This window comes from Trachypithecus francoisi, unplaced genomic scaffold (genome assembly GCF_009764315.1).
Source record: "Trachypithecus francoisi isolate TF-2019V2 unplaced genomic scaffold, Tfra_2.0 Lachesis_group2, whole genome shotgun sequence".
Taxonomy (NCBI): domain Eukaryota; kingdom Metazoa; phylum Chordata; class Mammalia; order Primates; family Cercopithecidae; genus Trachypithecus; species Trachypithecus francoisi.
The window spans coordinates 78,888,194-78,911,500 of NW_022681465.1; the positions used below are offsets into that span (position 1 = coordinate 78,888,194).

The window sequence follows — 23,307 nt, forward strand, 5'->3', positions numbered from 1 at the left end:
TACTTCTACCAATCATCTAACGCTTGACTCTTACTCCATAATTACAAATAAATTAACATACTAAAGATGTTTTAGACGGACAATTTACTTGCTTTGTAATCAAAGATTTTCTTCTAATTGCTAAATACACTAAAGTCTCATCATCACTGTTTTTTTCAATTACATGCTTAGTTAAGTCTTAAACAGCGTTAAATTGACTTTTCAAAAACAATGCTCAACCTGGCCATTTTCAAATAAAAACATAATAATAATAATTGATAAATGAAAAACTATGTAGTTTAAATAACTTCCAAGTTCTTTTGAATCCTGCATTTTTACATAGATGAAAGTATAGTTTCTTGTGAAATATCTGAATGGATAGCTAAGTTCCATAAGCAAGAAAGCAAATGTTTATTTATGTTGGAAGAGGTTATTCTGAATGGAAGAATAACACATTTTACTTGTAATATTTTCTACAAATATTTTAAAATTACATTGGGTTGGGGCCAGGCAAGGTGGCTCATACCTGTAATCCCAGCACTTTGGGAGGCCAAGGCAGGTGGATCACCTAAGGTCAGGAATTCAAGACCAGTCTGACCAACATGGTGAAACTCAGTGTCTACTGAAAATACAAAATGAGCTGGGCATGGTGGTGCATGCCTGTAATCTCAGCTATGGCTGATGAAGGAGAATCGCTAGAACCTGGGAAGCTGAGGTTGCAGTGAGCCAAGATCATGCCATTGCACTCCAGCCTGGGCATCAAGAGTGAAACTCCATCTCAGAGAAAAACAAAACAAAACAAATAAAATAAAATTACATTCAGTTGGAATTTTGACTCTTTTCCATGCAAAGTAGATACGTATTTTATTTCAAAAAAGCTTTTCTATATTTTGAGAGCTAAAGAATTCATTATTCCATAGAAAAATCTACGTTTTGTTACCCAGCTTTCCAAAAAAGGAAATATAAAATGAAGATAAAATAGGAGTATCTGACTCAAACTACTGCTAAAAAGCAAACAAATCTCTAAACCACCTGCTTTCCTTCATTTGTGATTTTCCTTTAGTTTTTTTTTTTTTTTTTCTTCATTTGTTTTATTGAAAATCAAATTCAGGAAGATTTCATGTTATTTTTATGATTATATGACTTACTATGTAAAGACTATGCAACTTAAAACTTTTTCACAAAATAACCAGTGACACATTTTTGCTAAGAAAAAAAAAATTCTCAAAGATATGCATTGAAGATGTTGCTGTATTTATAGCATAGTTCTTGAAAATAATTCAATCTTGCTGCAAAAATTCTAGAAACAATAAACAAATTAGCATATTACTCAGCTTTTCTATACGAATTTATGTATTTTTATGTAGGATAATAAAGAGAATTTATGGCTTCAATTGCTGTGTAAATAGCTGGCAATACTAGAATTTTTCTTGGTAAAAATTAAGATAGATTAGTCATAAACCCAATGATAATTTACTTAAACATAAAAAAGTTGAAAGTTGATTGTTGGTCTTTGATGAGCAAACAATTTTAAATATTTTCTTATTATTTATTATTATTTGTCAAATTACATTTAAAACACATGTAGTCACTGGAATATAAAATTTACATTTTTTTTTTTTATTCTGTAAGAAAAATGTCTCTTCAGAGACCATTTTGGCATTGCTGTGTTTATATTGAGAATGAGACATATATTTTTACTCAACTGGATTTTTAACCTGTTTGCTTTTTAATGATTTTTCTAATAATTACCATTTATTATTTATCACATAACATACATTCGGTATCACTACTAATTCTCACAGCACCCAGTATGTTAGATATTATCATCTCAAATTGACATATAGAAAAACTGAAAAGTTAAAAAATATATATATACTCAAAGTCAAAAGTCAAGAATATAGTGTAGATTAAACACTGACACCACTGGTTCCAGCACTCATGGAGTTTTACAATGCCAATAAAACTTAATGTGGTCAATTAAGATACTCAGATATTTTTAAATTGACACTCAGATATGTGTAAACACCCTTGAAATCGTAACACATTTTCATGCATGTTTATTTTGGCAAATGAAGGTCTATAGCTTTCATCTGATGCTATAGGTTGTCCTAGAAATAAAGTTTAAAGAAGCTCTATAGTGTAGCCTACTTTCAAATAGCTAATTAATGTAGCATTTATGATTTATTTGAACATGGAAAGTAATTCCATCACTCACCAAAAAGTCTTTTGCCTTTTTAAAAAACCTATTAACTTGTGTTTCACAAAAATAATAGATGGTGTGTATTGATGCCAATGTACATATAGATACCCCACAGTCAAGACTCTACTGTGGGCATGTGCTACACTGTAAAATTATCTTGAGATGTTATAAATCAGGTGATACATACATAGATATAGATATAGATATAGATATAGATATAGATATTTTGATGCTTCCTAAAAGTAAAAAGTTAACTTCTTATAGGCAGTGTTTTATAGATTTGAGACATGGGGTTAGAATCATGAACTTAAGTTCCATCTGATTTGATGAGTAATTATTAATAATTTGGTATTTTTCAATTTATGTGATTTGCTCTTCTCATACAATGGGAAATACAGCTTCTTATCCCTGTCTTCCAGGAATGTGAAGTGCATAAAATTATTCCTGAAGACCTGTAATTTGACTCTATAACACAAACTGATAATAGATTAATAGGAAAAAAGGGCATACAAATTTGTTATCTTCACATGTATGTACAGGAATCATACAAAATGTGAAAACTCAAAGAAATGCCAGATCATTGATGCTTTTATACCATCTTGGGGTCACAGAAAGAATAGGGGCTTATAGCATGGCAAGACAGATTGTCAGAGGTAGAGCAGAAGAAGAAAGGCATGGGGTAAAGGCAATGTTGTGCAGATGTACAGGTAGCAGCCCTCAGAAAGAACAGGTGATAGCCTATGGTAAATGTTTCTCTGTCAGATCTTAAAAGGGGTCAGACTCTCTGTTAATATTACAGGACCTGAACAAGGTGGGCCTCAGGAAAAGCCTGCTTGCATCTGTTGTTTATTTCACTTTATTTAGTCCACAGGTGCAAATCTCTCCACAAAAGGCACCTTTGTAGGGCTATTCCTGTCTGCAGGCCCTCTGGACAGCCAACTCAAAATATGTCAAAGAGGTATATTTTGGGGTGAAATATTTTTAGTTTCTTTTAGGGGTGACAATTAGATTAACATGTTTAAAAGATGTCCTGTTTGAATCATGGAAAATGAGTTAGAGTTGGAGGAAGACAGGTATAAACAGGTACAGTGAATGTAGTTAAGAAGCTGGTTATGAGTTGAAGGAGAGAGAGTAGCTTTGACCAGAATGTTGATGCAGAGAAATGGAAAATTATTGAGACTTTTGGTAGGTAAAACTTACATAATTTGGTGATGTCATAAGGATTGGGATGAAGGAATAGGGGATAAACTAAGGTGTTTCAATTTTATAAATAAGGGTATAATTTCATGGATATAAAAACAATATAAATGTGATTTGAAAGTTCTTTAGATTGCTTGCATTTGCCATGCCTTCTATTCCCTTCAATTATCCTTCTAGTTCTCAGTCATAGACAGAGCATGATGGTTATTATATTTACTATTTCCATTGCCACTTATATTTTCCATTATCCTCTCTCTTAGTCCATTTTTCTAAAAGGAAAACCTAAGATTGGGTAATTAATAAAGAAGAAAGGTTATTTGGCTCATGATTCTGATGGCTGGAAAGTTCAAGTTTGTGCATCGGTATCGGTGAGGGTCTCAGGCTGCTTCCACTCATGGCAGAAAGTGAAGGGGAGCAGGAACATGCGGAGACCATATGGTAAGAAAGGAAGCAAGAGAGAGAGAGAGAGAGAAGAGGTGCCAGAATCTTTTTATCACCAAGCTTCCTAGGGAACTAATAGAGTAAGAATTTGCTCATGCCTGAGGGAGGGCATAATCTTTGTCCTTGAGGGATCCACCCCTATGACCCAAACACCTTCCAATAGATCCCACCTACAGCACTGGGGAAAAAATCTCAACATGAAGTTTGGAGAGTGCTATCCAAACCATGGCACAAATCATTACAGTCTGCTTTTGATCTTATGCATAAATCATTACAGTCTGCTTTTGATCTTATGTTTCCAAAGAATTTTATTGGCATCCTTGCTTTTCAAAAATCTATTTGTCAGTGACTTCTAAATATATTAAGTCATATTTTGCGTACAGTATATTACTACAACTATTAGAAAGTATGCCATTTTATCATTTTTTGACTTTGCCAACTTACGCATTACTTGTAACATCTAGTTTATTTCACTGTCTGACTACCACTACTAAGTGTCCTTTTCAAAGAATAATTTGTTATTTTTATTCACATCACATGGAAGTGGTATTTTCATACATTCTTGAAAGTCCTGTTAGGTGTGGGAGAAACAGACAAAAAGAAAAAGCTCATATTTTTAATGTGTTGCATTCTAACAGAGATTGCTACCTAATTTCCAGATTCACTGGCCATTGTTCAGTACCTGTTTTCTTAGGATAGATTCCTTTTGACCACAACCCCTGTGAAACTTAATCCTTCTTTGGATTTTCTAATCATGTTTTTTCTGGTTCTGCTGTCACACCTTGGCAGGTATTAACAGTACCCTTAACTTAATCAACCTTCTGGCTCAGCTGCTTTTAAAACATAAGTTCCGCTTTTTATCCTTTTCTCCTCATTTGACACATCATCCCTTAGTGACTTCTCAGTCACCGATGGTGTATATATTTTCTTCTCTGAGTGCCTGACCTACATAGAGGCATTAGGATGTGCTAAGGGCATCTGAAACTTAACTTGCTGAAAACTAAACTTACTTTGTTTCCACCATGCTCACTCAAGTATGCTTCCCTTATGTCCTGAGATAACACAGTACTTGGCATATAGCAACGATTATGACACTTTTGTGCATGAAAGACCTGTCAAAACACATACTGCTGTGTCTCAAATGTAGAGTTTCTGATTCAGTAGGTCTGGAGTGGAGACTGTGAATGTGTGTTTCTAAAGAATTCCCATGTGCTATTGGTGGTTTGGCAACCACACCTTCAGAACTCCTGGCATACAATAATCACTTAATGTTTGCTAGATCAATAATTACTATAAGTCAATGAATGCTTAAAATAGTAATATAGGTTCAAAATTCAAACTTAATATGAATAAATGATAAGAAATTGTCATATAACTTTAAATTTTTAGTTTGAAAGGAAAAGGAAGATCATTTAGTCAAATACTCTCTTATTGTTGATTAATAAATGAGGTCTGGAAGGGTTAAATGACTTGTGTGAGGAAAAACAATTAGATTAGATCAACCCTGAGTTTCATAAAAAATAAAATAACTATATATATAACATTTGTACTTAGCTACAAAAGGATTAATTTTCCAAATTCAGAGATAGAGATAAAGAAGATTATGTTTTCCCTAGATTAGTAGGCCTTTGCATACAGGCACTAAATTCCCAAAAATGAATAAAAGGCTACTAAGTTTCAGTGCTGTTCCTTGTATTTCTGAGATGCATGGAAAAGAAAGTAGAAATGAAGATTTCAGTGTGTCAGCTAAGGTTTCAGATTCTCACCACTCCAAGCAGTGTTTGAGCAAGCAAGTTACTTCAGAGAGATGTACATAGGCCTTCAGGCTTGAAATAGTTTGATGGACAGTCTGGTTATCAAAGGAAGTCTCATGACAAAGTGATATTCATTTGAGGATACTAGTGTTCAAAAGAGAATGTTCAAACAAATTTTTTTTTTTTTTGTAAAATGAAAGTATGTAGGAAAAAATGAAGAAATGCAGTACAATGGGTTGCTGTTTCTCAGTAGATAGGTCTATTATCAATTACCAAGTACAATTACAATAATTATGGGCAAAGCGTCAGGAGACCTAGATCTAGTCAGAGCTGTGTTATCAAGAAAATATTTCAGAAAATCTTTTCCATGTAAAATATGTCAAATGTGTGTTACATGAGGAAATAATATTATTTTACATCTTTATTCAGTTGTGTTACCAACTATTAAAATTTGTACTCAATGCTGTCATCTGTACAGTGAAACAAAATTTTTAAGACCTAATTAATTTTTTTCAGTGTGTGGTCTTATGACCCCCTGCTTTTGAAACACCTAGGGATTGTTTCTCAAACTTTAAGGTGTATATCTATGCACGTGAGTCATCTTGAGAGGTTTTTAAGATGCAAATTCTTATTCCATAGGTCTTGGATGAGGCTTGAAATTATTCTCTTCTAATAGGCACCCAGGTAATATCCATGCTTATATGGTCCTGTTTGACTATCAAGGATGCAGGGATGCTACTTAAAAACAAATTCTGTCTCTCTCTCTCTCTGTCTCTCTCTCTCTCTCTCTCTCTCTCTCTCTCTCTCTCTCTCTCTCTGTGGGGGTGTGTGTGTGCACGCGCATGTGTGTATAAATATAAATAGGCAGATATGTCAAAAAAGCAACGCCCTCCCCAGATCTTAAAACAATCACAGTTGAGGCCTACTTGTTTAAATGAACTTCAGTGTCTAAGTTAACTTTCAGCTATACAGTAATGTGGATCTAGTCTCACCATGATATTCTCCTAAATCCTAAATTGGAAGCCTGCTACAGTCTCTTAGTTCTCAGTAATTTACAGGGCATCTGTGTTGCTGAAATATGTATGATCAGCAAATACCTGCCAAGCTCCCTACCTGTCAATTCCAAATTTAATTAGATTCTGATCTTTTGCTAAAAAGCCTAAGATAAAACCTATTATACTCTCCATAGTTATAAACTTTTTCTTAAAAACCAAGAGCCAATCAATTTCATACTTCTTTCAGAACTCAATTTAAAAAAGGGTATAACATTTTGTTTTTGCCCCATCACTGGCTTTTTTTTTTTTTTTTGTAGTTACTCCCTTAAATTCACTCTTAACTCCCTTCATGCCTCCCTTTCACAGTATCTTAGTTCTTTACAGGAAATGTTCACCTAAATAAAATGCCTTATACATTATGTAACACGAAATAGGTTCATTCGACCCAGGTTCCTTCATCTTAAAGGATTTCTTTTTTTTTTTTTTAACTGAGTATTTAAATGTTATTAAATATAGCAAACAAAATAATATGATTTCTCATACAGCCTAACATTTTTTTTTTAATTTTATTTTTCTTTCCTTACAGTATAAGCAAGTGGAACAATACATGTCATTCCATAAGTTACCAGCTGATATGCGTCAGAAGATACATGATTACTATGAACACAGATACCAAGGCAAAATCTTTGATGAGGAAAATATTCTCAATGAACTCAATGATCCTCTGAGAGAGGTAAGATTTATTGTCCTCAGTATCCATAATACATGATCCTTGTTTATTTTCTCTCTTCATGGAGAATCTTCTAGTCTATGTTACTCTAAAGAAAAACTGAAACTTAATATTAAGATATTTTATCCTTATCTTCTTTAGCTTCTCACATATATAAGCTCTTAATTGTGGAAAAAAGTATTGGAAAATTGCTCTTCTATCTGTGATTCTCAGAACTGTTCTCTTTTCTGTATTTCTGACTCTTTAAAATTCCTTCTTGTGGCCTCATTGTCCATATCATCCCCATTTTTCTCTCCCTTTCTTATCAAACTGATTTTTCTTTTTGATTCCTATTCTTCCTCCAATCTTCACTTTCCTGGATCATGTCATGGACCCTGATAACAGAATGACTTGCCGTGAGCAGTTCATTTACTATTATCTCATTAAAACACTTTGCAACATTAATAACCACCTCTTTGCTTTGCATCATCTTTCTATTCCTCCCTAGAAATCTTCCTTCTTCCCACTAGAATATTCAGATCACTCCTGGAACAAAATAACTTGTTCTTGATTATTCACAGTTTTTACACTGCTTTGCCCTCTCCTTTCTTTTACTGCCAATCTTCTCAAAAGATTTCTATGTACTCACTGAATCATGATTTGATCTTAGCTTCTTTACCAAAGTTGTTCATTTGAAAGTTGTCAATGACCTGTCATGTTGAACTGTAGCTTCTACAATCCCTACCTATCATGGGAGGGACCCCGTGGGAGGTAATTGAATCATGGGGATGATTACCCCCAGGCTGTGTTGTTGGTAGTGAGTGAATTCTCATAAGATCTGATGATTTTATAAGGGGCTTTTATCCCTTTTGGTCGACACCTCTTCTTTCTGCCACCAAGCAAAGAAGGACATATTTGCTTCCCCTTCTGCCATGATTGTAAGTTTCCTGAGGCCTCCCCGGCTATCCTGAACTGTGAGTCAAGTAAACTTCCTTCCTTTATAAATTACCCATTTTCGGGTATGTCTTTATTAACAGCGTGAGAACAGACTATTTCAGTAAACTGGTACAGAGTAGTTGGGCACTGCTTCAAAGATACCTGAAATTGTGGAAGCAACTTTGGAACTGGGTAACAGGCAGAGGTTGAAACAATTTGGAGGGCTCAAAAGAAGAGAGTAAAATGTGGGAAAGTTTGAAACTTCCTAGAGGCTTGTTGAATGGCTTTGACCACAATGCTGATAGTGCTATGGACAATAAAGTCCAGGCTGAGGTGGTCTCAGATGGAGATGAGGATCTTGTTAGGAACTGGAGCAAAGGTGACTCTTGTTATGCTTTAGCAAAGAGACCAGTGGCATTTTGCCGCTGCCATAGAGATCTGTGGAACTTTGAAGTTGAGAGAAATAATTCAGGGTATCTAGTGGAAAAAAATTTCTAAGCAGCAAAGTGTTCAAAAGTTGACAGAGCATAAAACTTTGAAATATTTGCAGCATGACCATGTAGTAGAAAAGAAAAAGCCCACATTCTGAGGAGAAATTCAAGCCTTCTGCAGCAATTTATATCATTGACAAGGCAGTGGATGTTAATCACCAGGATAATGGAGAAAATATCTCCAGAGCATGTCAGAGGCCTTCCCATCAGTCCCTCCCATCACAGGCCTGGAGGTCTAGGAGGAAAAAATAGTTTCATGAGCTGGGCCCGCAGGCTGCCTGCTGTGTGCAGCCTAGGGATTTAGTGCCCTGCATCCCAGCTGCTCCAGCCATAGATAAAAGGGGCCAAGGTACAGCTCAGGTTGTGGTTTCAGAGGCTTCAGAGGCCCCAACCCTTGGGATCTTCCACATAGTGTTGAGCCTGAAGGGGCACAGAAGTCAAAAATTGAGGTTTTGGAACCTCCACCTAGATTTCAGAGGATGTATGGAAATGCCTGGATGTCCAGGAATAAGTTTGCTGCAGGGATAGGGCCCTCATGGAAAACCTCTCCTAGGGCAGTGCAGAAGGGAAATGTAAGGTCAAAACCCCAACAGGGAGTCCCCATTGGGGCACTGCCTAGTGGAGCTGTGAGAAGAGGGCCATCATCCTCTAGACCCCAGAATGGTAGATCCACCAACATCTTGCACCTTGCAACTGGAAAAACTGCAGATACTCAATGAATGCCAACCTGTGAAAGCAGCTGGGAGATGGGCTGTACCCTGCAAAGCCACAGGACAGAGCGGCCCAAGGCCACGTGAATCCACCTCTTGCATCAGCATGCCCTGGATGTGAGACGTGGAGTCAAAGGAGGTCATTTTGGAGCTTTAAGATTTGACTGCCCTGCTTGATTTTGGACTTGCATGGGGCCTGTAGCCTCTTCATTTTGGCCAATTTCTCCCATTTGGAATGGCTGTATTTACCTGATGCCTATACCCTCATAATACTAAATAACTTTCTTTTGAGTTTGCAGGCTCATAGGCAGAAGAGACTTTCCTTGACTCAGATGAGACTTTGGACTGTTGACTTTTGAGTTAATACTGCAATGAGTTAAGACTTTGGGGGACTACTGGGAAGGAATGATTGGTTTGGAAATGTGAGGACATGAGATTTGGGAGGCGGCAGGGGTTGAATGATATGGTTTGGCTGTGTTCCCACCCAAATCTCATCTTGAATTGTAGCTCCCATAATCCCTACATGTCATGGGAGGTACCTGGTAGGAGGTAATTGAATCATGGGGCAGTTACTCCCATGCTGCTGCTCTTGTGATAGTGAGTGAGTTCTCACAAGATCTGATGGTATTATAAGGGGCTTCGTCCCCTTTTGCTCATCACTTCTCCTTGCTGCCATCTTGTGAAGAAATACATATTTGCTTCCCCTTTTACCATAAGTGTAAGTTTCCTGAGGCCTCCCACACCATGCTGAACTGTGAGTCAAATAAAGCTCTTTTGTTTATAAATTACCTGGTCTCAAGTATGTCTTTATTAACAGCATGAGAATTAGCAATTCTTCTGAGCTGCTGGGACCGCTTTTTATGATGCTAACAAAACACAGATTCTGAATCTCTCTCTCTCTCTCTCTCTCTCTCTCTCTCTCTATATATATATATATATATAATATACACACACACACACACACACACATGTATATATTTTTTTTTTTAATTTCTTTAACACTGCAACATTTCTGAGCCATTGGATTTTCATTCTGTATCTTTGAATTTATTATCTTTTATTTATATTACTTCATATTTCAGTTCTATAAATTGTAGCTCTAAGTTCCTGCCTTAAACTTCATTTTCTTAAAAGCTAAATGATATCCCCTGCAACCACACATGTAGTAGGTTATATAATGAAGTCATTTTTCTTCCATCATTAAGCCATTTTATCTCTTAAAGTCTCTCTGTACATTCTTTAGTTATTCTCACAAGTTATTTGGAATGTAAAACTTTAGTCCCATTTTGCAGCTTTTCTTTCCGTGCTCTGTACATCCAATCATCAAATGCTGTCAATTAACTTTAGTAATACATCTCATACTCATGCCTTTGCTTCCTTTCCCACTGCCATTGTCCTAAACTAAAGCATCTCACATAGATTATTTTCACTGTTCCCTTAGTTTGACTTCCAGCATTTGGTCTTATTTCTCTGACTACCATTTAAAATACCACTGTCAAATTAATCTTTTATTTACATGAGTTAGTCATTTCTCTGCTCAGAAACTTTCAATCTTTGCATTATAAATTGAATCAAGTATAGAATCCCTAAGCTCATCTTCCAGTCCTTCTATACTCTGACTCTAGCTAAATATCCAGCTTTCCTTTCCCCCACTGCCATGTCTGTTGCAAAGTGGCCTACAAAAAAATTGTGCAACTTGCTGTTTTGAAAAAATAAGTTATAATTTCTCACCTTTAATACATGTGTTCCAGAAATGTCTCTCCTCTCTTGGAAAAAATTGAATTCAAACAATACCTATTTATTTGTATCTATCTTATTTGATTAGCTATGAGACTGGATCTTATATCTCCTTTCTCTGGCCCTCAGTGTGCTTCGTCCATAATATAAGAGTGCTACTTGTCCATTCTACCATGTTGTTATTATTTTTTTCATATTTGTTTTCTCCACTCTTGTCTTGAAAGTCTCCTATGTGCAAGGAATATTTCATCTATATTTTCAAATTTTGTTAAAATTCCTAGTATATTTACTATAAGTTAAATAACAAATATTTGTATTCCAACTAATATCTTCACCAATTATAAACTTATCTAAATTTCTGTACCCACTAAAAGTTTTTCATATTTTTTGAATAGTCATAAGATACCAGTTAAGAGTTTTAAAAATATGAGGCTAAATATCTGCTATTGGTTAGTTTATTTTCCCTACAAATATCTCAATCAAATTAGAATGTATAAATCTTTTTGCTTTGGGAAATATAATTGAATTTTTTATATTTTCTTAAAAGAAAGAAATAAGCTAGGAGCAGTGGCTCATGCCTGCCTGTAATTCCAGCATTTTGAGAGGCCAAGGTGGGTGAATCACTTGTGGTCAAGAGTTTGAGACCAGTTTGGCCAAACTCTTGTGGTCAAGAGTTTGATGACCAGTTTGCCAAATGGCAAACTCCATCTCTACTAAAAAATACAAAAAGAAAAAATAGCCAGGTGTGATGGCATGCACCTGTAACCCCAGCTAGTTTGGAAGCTAAGGCACGAGAATTGCTTGAACTTGGGAGTGAGAGGTTGCAGTGAGGTGAGATCCACTGCACTCCAGCCTGAGTGACAGAGCAAGACTCCATCTCAAAAAAAAAAAAAAAAAAAGGAAAGAAATAAATGAGATTTCAAAAAGATTGTAGAAAATGGAATTAAAATATAAATGTAAAAATATTCACTTTATTTCTCCACATAAGCTCCATAAGCTCTATCAAGTTCAAGACCCTTTTGTAAACAATGATATAAGCCATGTTGTGCATCCCTAAAGAATTGAGGGTCCTGGGAATTTAACCATGTCAATGCAGTCTGGTTCACATTATTAACTGAAGAAAAATGGGTGCCCTTTACAGATTTTTTTAATGTTAGGAAACAAAAATAAGTCAAGCAGAGACAAATTGAGATGATAAGGTAGATGCCTAATGATCTCCCATCAAAACTCTCACAAAATTGCCCTTGTTTGATGAGCACAGTGAAGACTCTGGCGAAGCTTCCCTGGTTGTTTCTCCGCTAAAGCTTTAGCTAACTCTCTGAAAATACTCTCATAATAAGCATCTGTTATTGTTCCTTGGCTCCTCCAGAAATTCACCAAGCAAAATGTCTTGAGCATCCCACAATACTGTTACCATAACTTTTGCTCTTTTTTTTTGAGACAGGTTCTCACTGTCATCCAGGCTGGAATGCAGTGGTGCAACTATAGCTCACTGCAGCCTTTACCTCCCAGGCTCAAGTGATCCTCCCAGTTCAACCTCCTAAGTAGCAGAGACTACAGGAATGAGCCACCTTTCCTCTTGACCAGTCTGCTTTTGCTTTGACTGGACCACTTCCATCTCTTGGCAGCCATTATTTTATCATGTTTTGTCTTCAAGATCATACCTGCAAAGCCATGTTTTATCTCCAGTTAAAATTCTTTGAAGAAATGCTTCAGGATCTTTATCACATTTGTTGAAAATTTCCATTGAAAACTCTGCTCTTATCTGCAGCTGATCTAGCTGCAATGGTTTTGGTACTAACGGAGTGGAAAGTTTGCTTTCGTTTAATTACTGAGTCAGAATTGTGAAAGCTGAGCAAACTGAGATGTCTACGATGTTGATTATTGTTTCTGCTATTAATCATTGATCTTCTTCAAATAAGGCAAAAACAGGATGAATTTTTTCCTTGCAAATTGATGCAGATGATCTGCTGTTGTGGGCTTCATCTTCAACATTATCTCATCCCTTCTTAAAATGAGTGATTCATCTGTGAACTGCTGATTCATTTAGGGAATTGTTTCCATAAAACTTCTGTAAAGGATTCTTTACAAAACAGTAGCAGGAATAAAGATCAAATCAAAAGACAGGAAGATAAGGTAGAATGAAGGATATATTCCAAGAAGTCAAGGAAATGTTTTCTAGTTAAAATCTCATTGAGGGAATGCAAAAAGGATTTTTTACTAAAACTCTATGGAAACAATGCCCCAAATGAATTAGCAGTTTATAGATGGATAGCTCATTCTTCCATCCAAGCTTCAGTATAAATTGGATGTTTACTCCTGCTTCAATTTTATAATTTGTATCTCTCTGAGAGAGGCTGTTTTAAAACTGATGCCTTATTCTTCTTAGTGCCTCAAACTAGATCCTATTCAGATGTATTGTGAGAAGTTTCTACAAGTTTATTTTGATCAAGAAAATGGGAAATCTATGTATAGCTTTTTCATGATATGCACCTTCCATGAGCTTTTTGAAGACCCTGGTATCAGTTCCTGAAAAAAAAAAAAAAAAAAAAAAAAAAAAAAAAAAAAACTCTATCAACATGCTTTGCTTCTTAAATCTAAATCTTCTTGACAAACAAAGCAGAATTTCGGGACACTCCAGACTGGATTCTCAGGGACCTGGAGAGGTTCAAAGTAGAATGAGACAGATCATAGCAAGTAGAAAAAGATAATCCAGCAGACGGTATCAGGAATAAATATCAAATCAAAAGACAGAAAGACAAGATAGATTGAAGGATATATTCTAAGAAGGCAGGGAAAAGTTAGGATTCCATAATAAAATCTCACTGAAGGACTGCAGAAAGCCAACAGCACAACTGAGTATAAAAATGAACCCTAGTAATGTGTACTCTTAAATGGGAAGTATTCTTCTACACAGCAAATTATCAACCTAATATATAATGAAGATAACCAGAACATTTTCTGTGTCATGTGTGTTTTATTAACTATTCTTCCTAGCCAGGCACAGTGGCTCATGCGTATAATCCCAGTATTTTGGGAGGCTGATGCAGGTGGATTGCCTGAGGTCAGGAGTTCAAGACCAGCCTGGCCAACATAGTGAAACCCAGTCTCTACTAAAAATACAAAAAAAAAAAAAAAATAGCTGGGAGTGGTGGTGGGCACCTGTAATCCCAGCTACTAGGGAGGCTGAGGCAGGAGAATCACTTGAACCTGGGAGGCACAGGTTGCAGTGAGCCGAGATCACGCCATTGCACTCCAGCCTGGGCAGCAAGAGCAAAACTCTGTCTCAAAAAATAAATAAATACATATATGAATTAAAAACTATGCTTCCTCTTGCCACACCATAATTTACACTGATCTTCACTGGAAAAAAATGTCCACTTTTCACTTTTATGTGCATCCTCCAACAAACCTTTTATTTCCTCAATTCCTATGACCATTCAATTGCTAAATTGTAACTAACATTTTTTCTTTATATATTCAAATGCCATATTCGGGTTCTCAACATTACCTCAGCATCTGTCACAACTTTTCTCCCTGGCTTGAATGTCAATTGGCTAAAATGCATTCCGTTACAGAGCTACTATATTGATTGATATAAAACCCAAATTTGACAATGTAACTTTCTTCTTAGAACCTGCTCATGACCTCTTATTCCCTGCAGGGAAAACACCCAAACTTCATATGACACAGAGGCTCTTCATGGCCTGCCTTAATCTTCCTTTCTTCACATTAATGCTTCATCTATAGAGTATTATTGACAATTTCCTGGAAAATAAATGCTATTGATGGCCTTTTTGCCTTTTTTCTTGATGCCCTATCTTCAATCCTTTCTACTCAGCTTACCTTCTACTTTCCTGTAAGCATTTTTACCATTTATAAATTACTTTTCCTCATTCATAAATTTTCTGTGACTATTCTGTCTCTATCACAGCATTTATCATTTGTTAGTTTATTATCTCTTTAAAGACTATGAGCTTCTAGAGGATAGGAACTGTGCTTAATATCCTTATATCTCTAGTAACCAGCATGCAGTAGGAAGTCATGAAATATTTACTGAGTTAAAGGTCTTCTTTAACAGAGTTATGAATGAAAATCATACTAAGAATCATGACTGCTTAATAAAATGAGAGATCCTAGAAGTGGAAGCATGAAATGCTCAGCCAGTTAACACCTTGTAAAGGTGAAAGCAATGTTTCTCCATGTGCTTTCCTACTCTTCAGCTTTTGCTTTTCTAATATCAGAATCACACAAAGGTCTAAGTTTAATGCTATACATAAGTTAACAGTTTATTTGAAGGGAAAAAGCATGAGTAGAATAAGAAAGTAAAGAAGCATATGGTAGAGAGATAACAAAAGTTATTTCTAAAATAACACTGAGTCTAAAAACCCAGACCTGATATTTAAAGAAAAGTTTAGTAAGAACGATGGGAAATACAACATCAAATTGGAGTATTATGTACCTATTACGTTCAAGTCACAGTGATAGATTAAAAAAATGTCTGAAAAGTAGTAAAACACATCAATTCACCTTTCAAAAGCTGTGTTTCACTTGGGAGAAGAGGAATCAACTTAGGCAAAGGTGTGTTTGGGTCACTGTTGTGTTGTTAGTGTCTAGAAAGTGCCTGGCACGTAGAAGACATTGAATGACAAATAAATGCTGAATGAGTGAACTAGGATATCCAGAAGGGCAAAGTTTGATTATTTGATATGTATTTTGTGACAAAAGATAAAAATATAAGAATGTGTATGCACACATCTAATATACATGATTAGAACTGCTCATCATAAATTCAGCTTTATGTCAACAATCATGTTATCTTATATTATGACTTTTAACCTAAAATATTTCATTAATAAGAAAGCTTACGAAAGTATTGCATAATTTGAGACATTAATATATAGTTAAGAGCAGTGATTTAATACAAGTCTGGGAATTCGGAAACTTATAAAAGTAAAGAATAGGTCATACCTTCAGTGTCTCACAAACTTATACAAATGACTTTTGCCTAAAAATAGAGAAAGAATGTAAAATGCACTGGTAAAGAAAGTTAAAATTAGTCTATATTCATAATCAGTTAAGTCTATACTATGTTTTATCCATTTTATACCTCAAACTTTCCTTTCAATGTGTTTGAATACTATGAAGCCTGAAGATGTAAAATGGCAGTAAGAACTTCATTTGTGAGAACTCTGAAGGCTCTTACAAAAATCTCATACCATGCATATAAAATTAATTCAGTTAGCTGATATTTCAAAAACACTACTTTATTGAAAGCATTCTCCTATTTTCACTTTCGTGGCAAAAATTTGGTGATTTATCTTTTTGTGTGTGTCACAGACAAATTGTTGAAACACCTTTAACAGATAACTAGCCCATTCTTATTGTTCAAGTCTCAGTACAAATGTTATCTCCTGCAGAGGCCGTCCCTGAGAAGCTCATCCAAATTAGTTCCCTCTTAGTCATTCTCCATCAGTCACATCAGTGTTTCTGTTGTATGCATATTATTATATTGTCTTATTTATTTGTTCATTCCCTGTTCTGCTATATGAACTCAGGATCTGAAAAAGCAAGGACTATCTTTCTTGACTTCCTCTATGACTCCAACCCTCAGATAGTACATATTTTATAATTACTTGGTGGAAAAAATAAATACATGCACATTAAATAAGGATTACCTACTTGGCAAATCATCTCAAAGAGTGACTGAGTGTTAAAGCTTAGAGACAGCATTTTGCCAAGAGAACCAGTAGTGCTTGTGTTTATATGGATAAGAAAAGTGATGCTCAAAACAAAGTGTTCTGTCCACAGAACTTTCTTAGGATCACTGTTGGTTACACTGTGGTCCATGCATTTTTAATGTATTACAAAAGGATGCTGGCATCTTTAGATAGATTCCTCTGTGATTATGTTTGGTATATGCACTGTATGCCATAACATCCTTTTTTTTTTTTTTTTTGAGACAGAGTCTCGCTCTGTCACCCAGGCTGGAGTGCAGTGGCCGGATCTCAGCTCACTGCAAGCTCCGCCTCCTGGGTTTATGCCATTCTCCTGCCTCAGCCTCCCAAGTAGCTGGGACTACAGGCGCCCGCCACCTTGCCCGGGTAGATTTTTGTTTTTTGTTTTTTGTTTTTTCTTTTAGTAGAGACGGGGTTTTACCCTGTTAGCCAGGATGGTCTTGATCGCCTGACCTCATGATCCGCCCTTCTTGGCCTCCCAAAGTGCTGGGATTACAGGCCATCCTATTTTTTTACGTGAAAAAAATAGTTTCTTTTTAACTTTAAGAAGAAAAATACTTTAACTTTAAAAAGAAAAATATTTTCTTTTAACTTTCTCCATGTGTATGCCTTAGTCATTCAATGCAGAACTAACTTGGAGGGTGGGGTAAAGATGGTGGGGTGAAGAGGAGGGTACCATTATATAGAGTATACAGATGTTCCATCTAATCAAACACTGTTACCCAGTCACACCCATGGAATAGATAGAAGATATTTTGGTTTTTCTTTTATATTGCTACTAAGGTGAGCATTTATGCCCTCTGCCCCAAGTTCTTATGTTGAAATCCTAATCCCCAAGGTGATGATATTAGGAGGATAAGAGGCAGGGGCCTTTGGGAGGTGATTAGGCCATGAGGGTGGAGCCCTCATGAATGGGATCAGTGCTTTTATAAAAGAAGTCCCAGAGTGATCTCTGATCCCTTCTGCCATATGAGGAGGACACAGCAAAAAGCTCACTGTCTATGAACCAGGAAGTGGCCCCTCACTAGACAAAGTCTGCCAGCACCTTGATCTGGAGGTTGAGATTTCCCAATCTCCAAACCAGAACTGTGAGAAATAATTTTTTTAATTTATAAGCCACCCAGTCTGTGATACTTTTGGTTAGCAGCCCAAATTAACTAAGACCATTGCTACATCAGTTCTACCTAGATTATTGTCAATGACTCATCAAACAATTGTTCAGTTTCCCCTGTCCAAACCTAAATATTGAGATACTTCAAGGTATAAAAGATTCACAGTGGCAGATAACGGTTGTGTGTTGTTCATCCTCGAGCTAGGCTGTATGTCCTGCACGCTGAGCTCCACTGGAATTGTCAGCCTTCTGGGAAGTGATTGTAAAGTCATCTTAAAAAAGTATCATCAGTCCACTGTGCACTAAAATACTTGGGTCAGATAGTAAAGGAACATTACCATTTTTCTGAGGAAAATTCTTAAGATGCTACCCCAAAACATAGCATTTTAAATTAAAACTATTATTGTGTGGTGTATTCATTATCTCTAATCCGTACTCTCTAGTTGCGTTCTGGCTGTGTCTAGTCAAATGTATGAGTCTGCAAAATTGTCTTCAGTAATCCCTAGTATCCTCCCCTCCCTCCCAGTTGCTGTCTGACCTGGCTTTCCCTGGAGATCCCTCCTCCTTGTTTCTCCTCCCATCCACTTAATATTCTCTTATGTGCCTCTGGCCGCTGAGAAATATCCAAAGCTTCATTGTTTTGGATAGTTTAAATCCTTTTTTGTGACTTTCTGTACCACCATTAATAAGTATACACGGTTTTTCCAGCTATATAACGCATAGTGGATGAGAACCTACTACTGAGAGACTGTTTCACATCATGATTACCAGATGGCCCTCCTTCCACAAGCCTCATTTAAATCCAGCTCCACTACTAACTAGATGTTCAATTCTGAGCTATTTTCTTAACTTATATGTACTTCATTTTCCTCATCTTGAAATGTAAATAATGATCATAACTGCTTCACAGAGTTGTGAAGATTAAGTGGGCAAAACATATAAAAATGCAGAAAAGTGTCTGGCACATAGTAAGTACACAGTAGAATTTAACTCTTAATGTTACTACAACACAGTGAAAAATAGGATAGCGCTCTTATGGCTCTTACATTTTAGGGAGAGACAAACATTTAAATAACCAATTGTATGTAATTATTTGCAAGTGCTGAAAGGGTGATTCAAAGGGTGTCAGGCCAGTACTCAGAAGGGACTCCAAGCCCAGCAATATCATATGTCCCATTTCTTTTTTTTTTTTTTTTTTTTTTTTTTTTTTTTGAGACGGAGGCTAGCTCTGTCGCCCAGGCTGGACTGCAGTGGCACAATCTCGGCTCACTGCAAGCTCCGCCTCCCGGGTTCACGCCATTCTCCTGCCTCAGCCTCCCGAGTAGCTGGGACTACAGGCACCCGCCATCTCGCCCGGCTAGTTTTTTTTTTTGTATTCTTTAGTAGAGACGGGGTTTCACCGTGTAGACCAGGATGGTCTTGATCTCCTGACCTCGTGATCCACCCATCTCGGCCTCCCAAAGTGCTGGGATTACAGGCTTGAGCCACCGCGCCCGGCCCATATGTCCCATTTCTTTTGGAATGTATTCAAACAATCTGCTAATAAACTTTCCCTTCATTTTAATAGCCAGTTTTCTGGAGACATTGCCTTAGCATCAAAATTTGATATCGAAATGTTAGAATCATAAGACTCATGTATACTTCTGTAAATGCTGGCAGTATATTTAAAAATAAAAACTAATTAGATTCAGTGAACTATACCCTTCTGTTTATGAGTGCCTGTTGGAATATGTACAAAGTAAGAATGTCTATTTTTAACATGATCAGACTTATACTGATTCGATTAGAGCAAAATGGCAAACTTAACTGTCAAGAAAGAGGTTAATGCCCTTCTGAGCCTGTCTCCAAAGTTCAGAACTTATCTATTTTTAAACAATGGATTGTGAAGAGCCATGGGCTTAAAATAGGTACAGATCATGTGTCCCAGTAGAATATAGAATGTCAGTATATTTCATTTTTACAGAGCATGAATTAGGCTGAGAGCATAATCCTGTCCTTCTGACCTTTAATTTGTCGAATAAAGAGTTATGCAAGAGAACATAATTTGTGTGTATATTTATTTAATGTAATTCTGAATCATCTTTTCTAAAGTACACACTTGTTGATTTTTTAAATACCTTCTAAAAATGTGTTTAGTTAAAATTAATGAAAATGTCCAGAATCATATTGTAAAGCTATACCAGCATCTTATAAATTTTAAGATATTCATGTAACAGGCATAAGTAACAAAAGATTAGCAAAATTATGTAAATGGCCTGATTTGGCCACAGTGCCAAATATATTGTGTGTCACTCTTTTGGCCTAGAGCTTTGTCCATGCACCTCTGCATTCTATAAAACAAACAGACAAAAATTATTGATTGCTTATTGTGTGTGAGACATTGCTCCAGGCTTCACAGGGAAAGTAAATTGTAAGATGTGATTTTTTAGTCTCAAAGGAAGTACTTACTATATTCTTGGAGAAATGAGACATGAACACATGGGAAAAAAGTATAAGAAAAAAGTAAAATGAGGATACTAGAAATGTAGGAAGTCACATGTAGTTAATTAGCAGAGAAAAGAAGACTGTAACTACTAACTTTGAGAAAAAAAAAATGTATTCACCATGGCCTGGAATAGATTGAAAAGGCCTCAGTGGAAAGAGTTTGACTAAATCTGGAAGGACATGTGGAATTTCAGTAGACAAAGAGGATACAAGATGTAAAGAACACAGGGAAAACAGACAGGAAACATGCCTATATTTCCAAAACTAGTTGCTTTTTCAGCTTCTCATATGGTTCAAAGAAAAGGGAAAATAAACTAGGGAATAAATAACATTTTATTCTACAATGGCTTAAGTTATAGTTTTATATATGTGCAAATACAACTAAAATATAAGCTTGTTTTTATTGTTATAATAAACCATGCCTTATTTTTACAGTTATAATAACCATGATTATTTTAAGTGATCTTGGAGAAAAGAGGTAAGAAATAGATCTCAAACTAAAATTATGAAGATAATTGGAAAGCAAGCTCAAGAAGCCCTGATTGTTGCTAACAAGTCAATACAGTCAATGACATCATGCATTAACGTAATTAAGATAGATACCATCTTGCCCCACTTAAAATGACTTTTATTTAAAAGTCAGGCAATAACAAATGCTGGCAAGGATGTAGAGAAAAGGGAACCCTTGTACACTTTTGGTGGGAATGTAATTAGTGCAACCACTATAGAGAACAGTTTGAAGGTTCGTGTTTGACAAAGGTGTCAAGAACTTATACTGGGGAATAGATAGTCTCTTCAATAAATGGTGCTGGAAAAACCGGGTATCCACATGCAGAATAATCAAACTAGACCCCTATCTCTAGCCATACACAAAAATCAAATCAAAATGTATTATAGGCTTAAATCTAGGGCATCAAACTATAAAACTACTAGAAGAAATCATTGAGGAAACTCTCTCAGACATTGGTCTGAGAAAAAAATTCTTGAGCAATACCCTACAAGCACAGACAACCAAAGAAAAATGGACAAACGGAATCACATCAAGTTAAAAAAACTTCTGGACAGTAAAGAAAACAACAAAGTAAAGAGACATCCACAGAATAGGAGAAAATATTAGCAACACACCCATCTAATAAGGGATTAATAACCAGAATTTATATGGAGCTCAAATAATTCTATAGGTAAAAAGTCTAATAATCCAAATAAAAAATAATCAAAAGATTTGAATAGATATTTCTCAGAAGAAGACATACAAATGGCAAACAGGCATATGAAAAGATGCTCATCATCCTTGATCATCAGAGAAATGCAAATCAAAACTACAATGAGATATCATCTCCCCAAGTTAAAGTACTTATATCCAAAAGACAAGCAATAACAAATGCTTGCAGAGATGTGGAGAAAAGGGAACCCTTGTACAGTGTTGGTGGGAATGTAAATTAGTACGACCACTATGGAAAACAGTTTGGAGCTTCCTCAAAAGGCTAAAAATTGAGCTACCATATGATCCAGCAATCCCACTGCTGGATATATACCCAAAAGAAAGGAAATGAGATATCAAAGAGATATCTGCACTTCCATGTTTGTTGCAGCACTGTTCACAACAGCCAAAATTTGGAAGCAACTTAAGTGTCCATCAACACATGAATGGAAAAGGAAAATGTGACACTTATACAAAATGAATTACTGTTCAGCCATAAAAAAATGAGATCCTGTTATTTGCAACAACGTGATGGAACAGGAGGCTACTGCTAAGTCAAATAAGCCAGACACAGGAAGACAAACCTCACATATTCTCACTTATTTGTGGAATCTAAAAATCAAAACAATTGAACTCATGAAGATAGGGAGTAGAAAAATGGTTACCAGAGGCTGGGAAGTATAGTGGGAGGGTAATGGGGAGGTGGGGATGCTTACTGGGTACAAAAATAATAGTTAGAAAAAAATGTTTTCACTTATTTCTGGCATCTGAAAATCAAAACCATTGAACTCATGGAGATAGAGAGTAGAAGGATGGTTGTCAGTGGCTGAGAAGGTTATTGGGGGAAGGTGAGGATGGTTAATGGATTAAAAAAAAAAATAGAAAGAATGAATAAGACCTAGTATTTAGCAGCACATAAAGGTGACTATAGTGAACAATAACTTCATTGTACATTTAAAAATAATTAAAAGAGTATAACTGGATTGTTTGTAACATGAAGGATAAATGCTTGAGAGGATAGATACCCAACTTTCCATGATGTGATTACTACTCATACAAAAATATCTGTATTGCTGTACCAGAATATCTCACGTACCCCACAAATATATTCACCTGCTATGTACCCACAAAAAATGTAAGAAAATATTAGAAAAATGCCTGCTAGGTAAAGCTTACATTTTGCATCCAGGCTCTACACGGAGCTAAATAGAAATTTTTAAAAGACAATACTGTCTTCCACAGTTTAAAATCAGAACCATTAAAGAACATATGTATACTACATTTGTCTAGCTTATATAAACCAATTTTCTGTTGTTTAAAATATCCCCCCAGTTGACTTACATAGCTGGAGTTTCACATTGTTAAATTATGGAAATTATTAAGATATCTAATATCATTTGATTTTGAAGCTTGCCTTGGCAGAATATAGAGTAAGATAATGTATGTCTTACTGGATGAATTACTGATGATGGTGGTGAGAGTGATGATGGTGGTGATAGTGATGATGGTGGTGATAGTGATGATGGTGGTGGTGGTAGTGATTTTGGTGATAATAGTGATGATATTGATTTTTAAAAATCGTCTTTATGTAGAACAGCATATCACATGTTTGGCTAGT

At 35.9% G+C, this 23,307-nt stretch overlaps 1 protein-coding gene across 1 annotated transcript in view; it reads left to right on the forward strand.

Annotated features, from left to right (window-relative positions):
• Positions 1-23,307, forward strand: part of HCN1 (hyperpolarization activated cyclic nucleotide gated potassium channel 1) — a 437,668-nt gene that overhangs the window by 336,400 nt on the left and 77,961 nt on the right. The window contains exon 5 of the mRNA XM_033179509.1: positions 7,159-7,305. Within this exon, the coding sequence (XP_033035400.1) occupies positions 7,159-7,305 (147 nt within the window). The remainder of the gene's footprint in view (positions 1-7,158; positions 7,306-23,307) is intronic.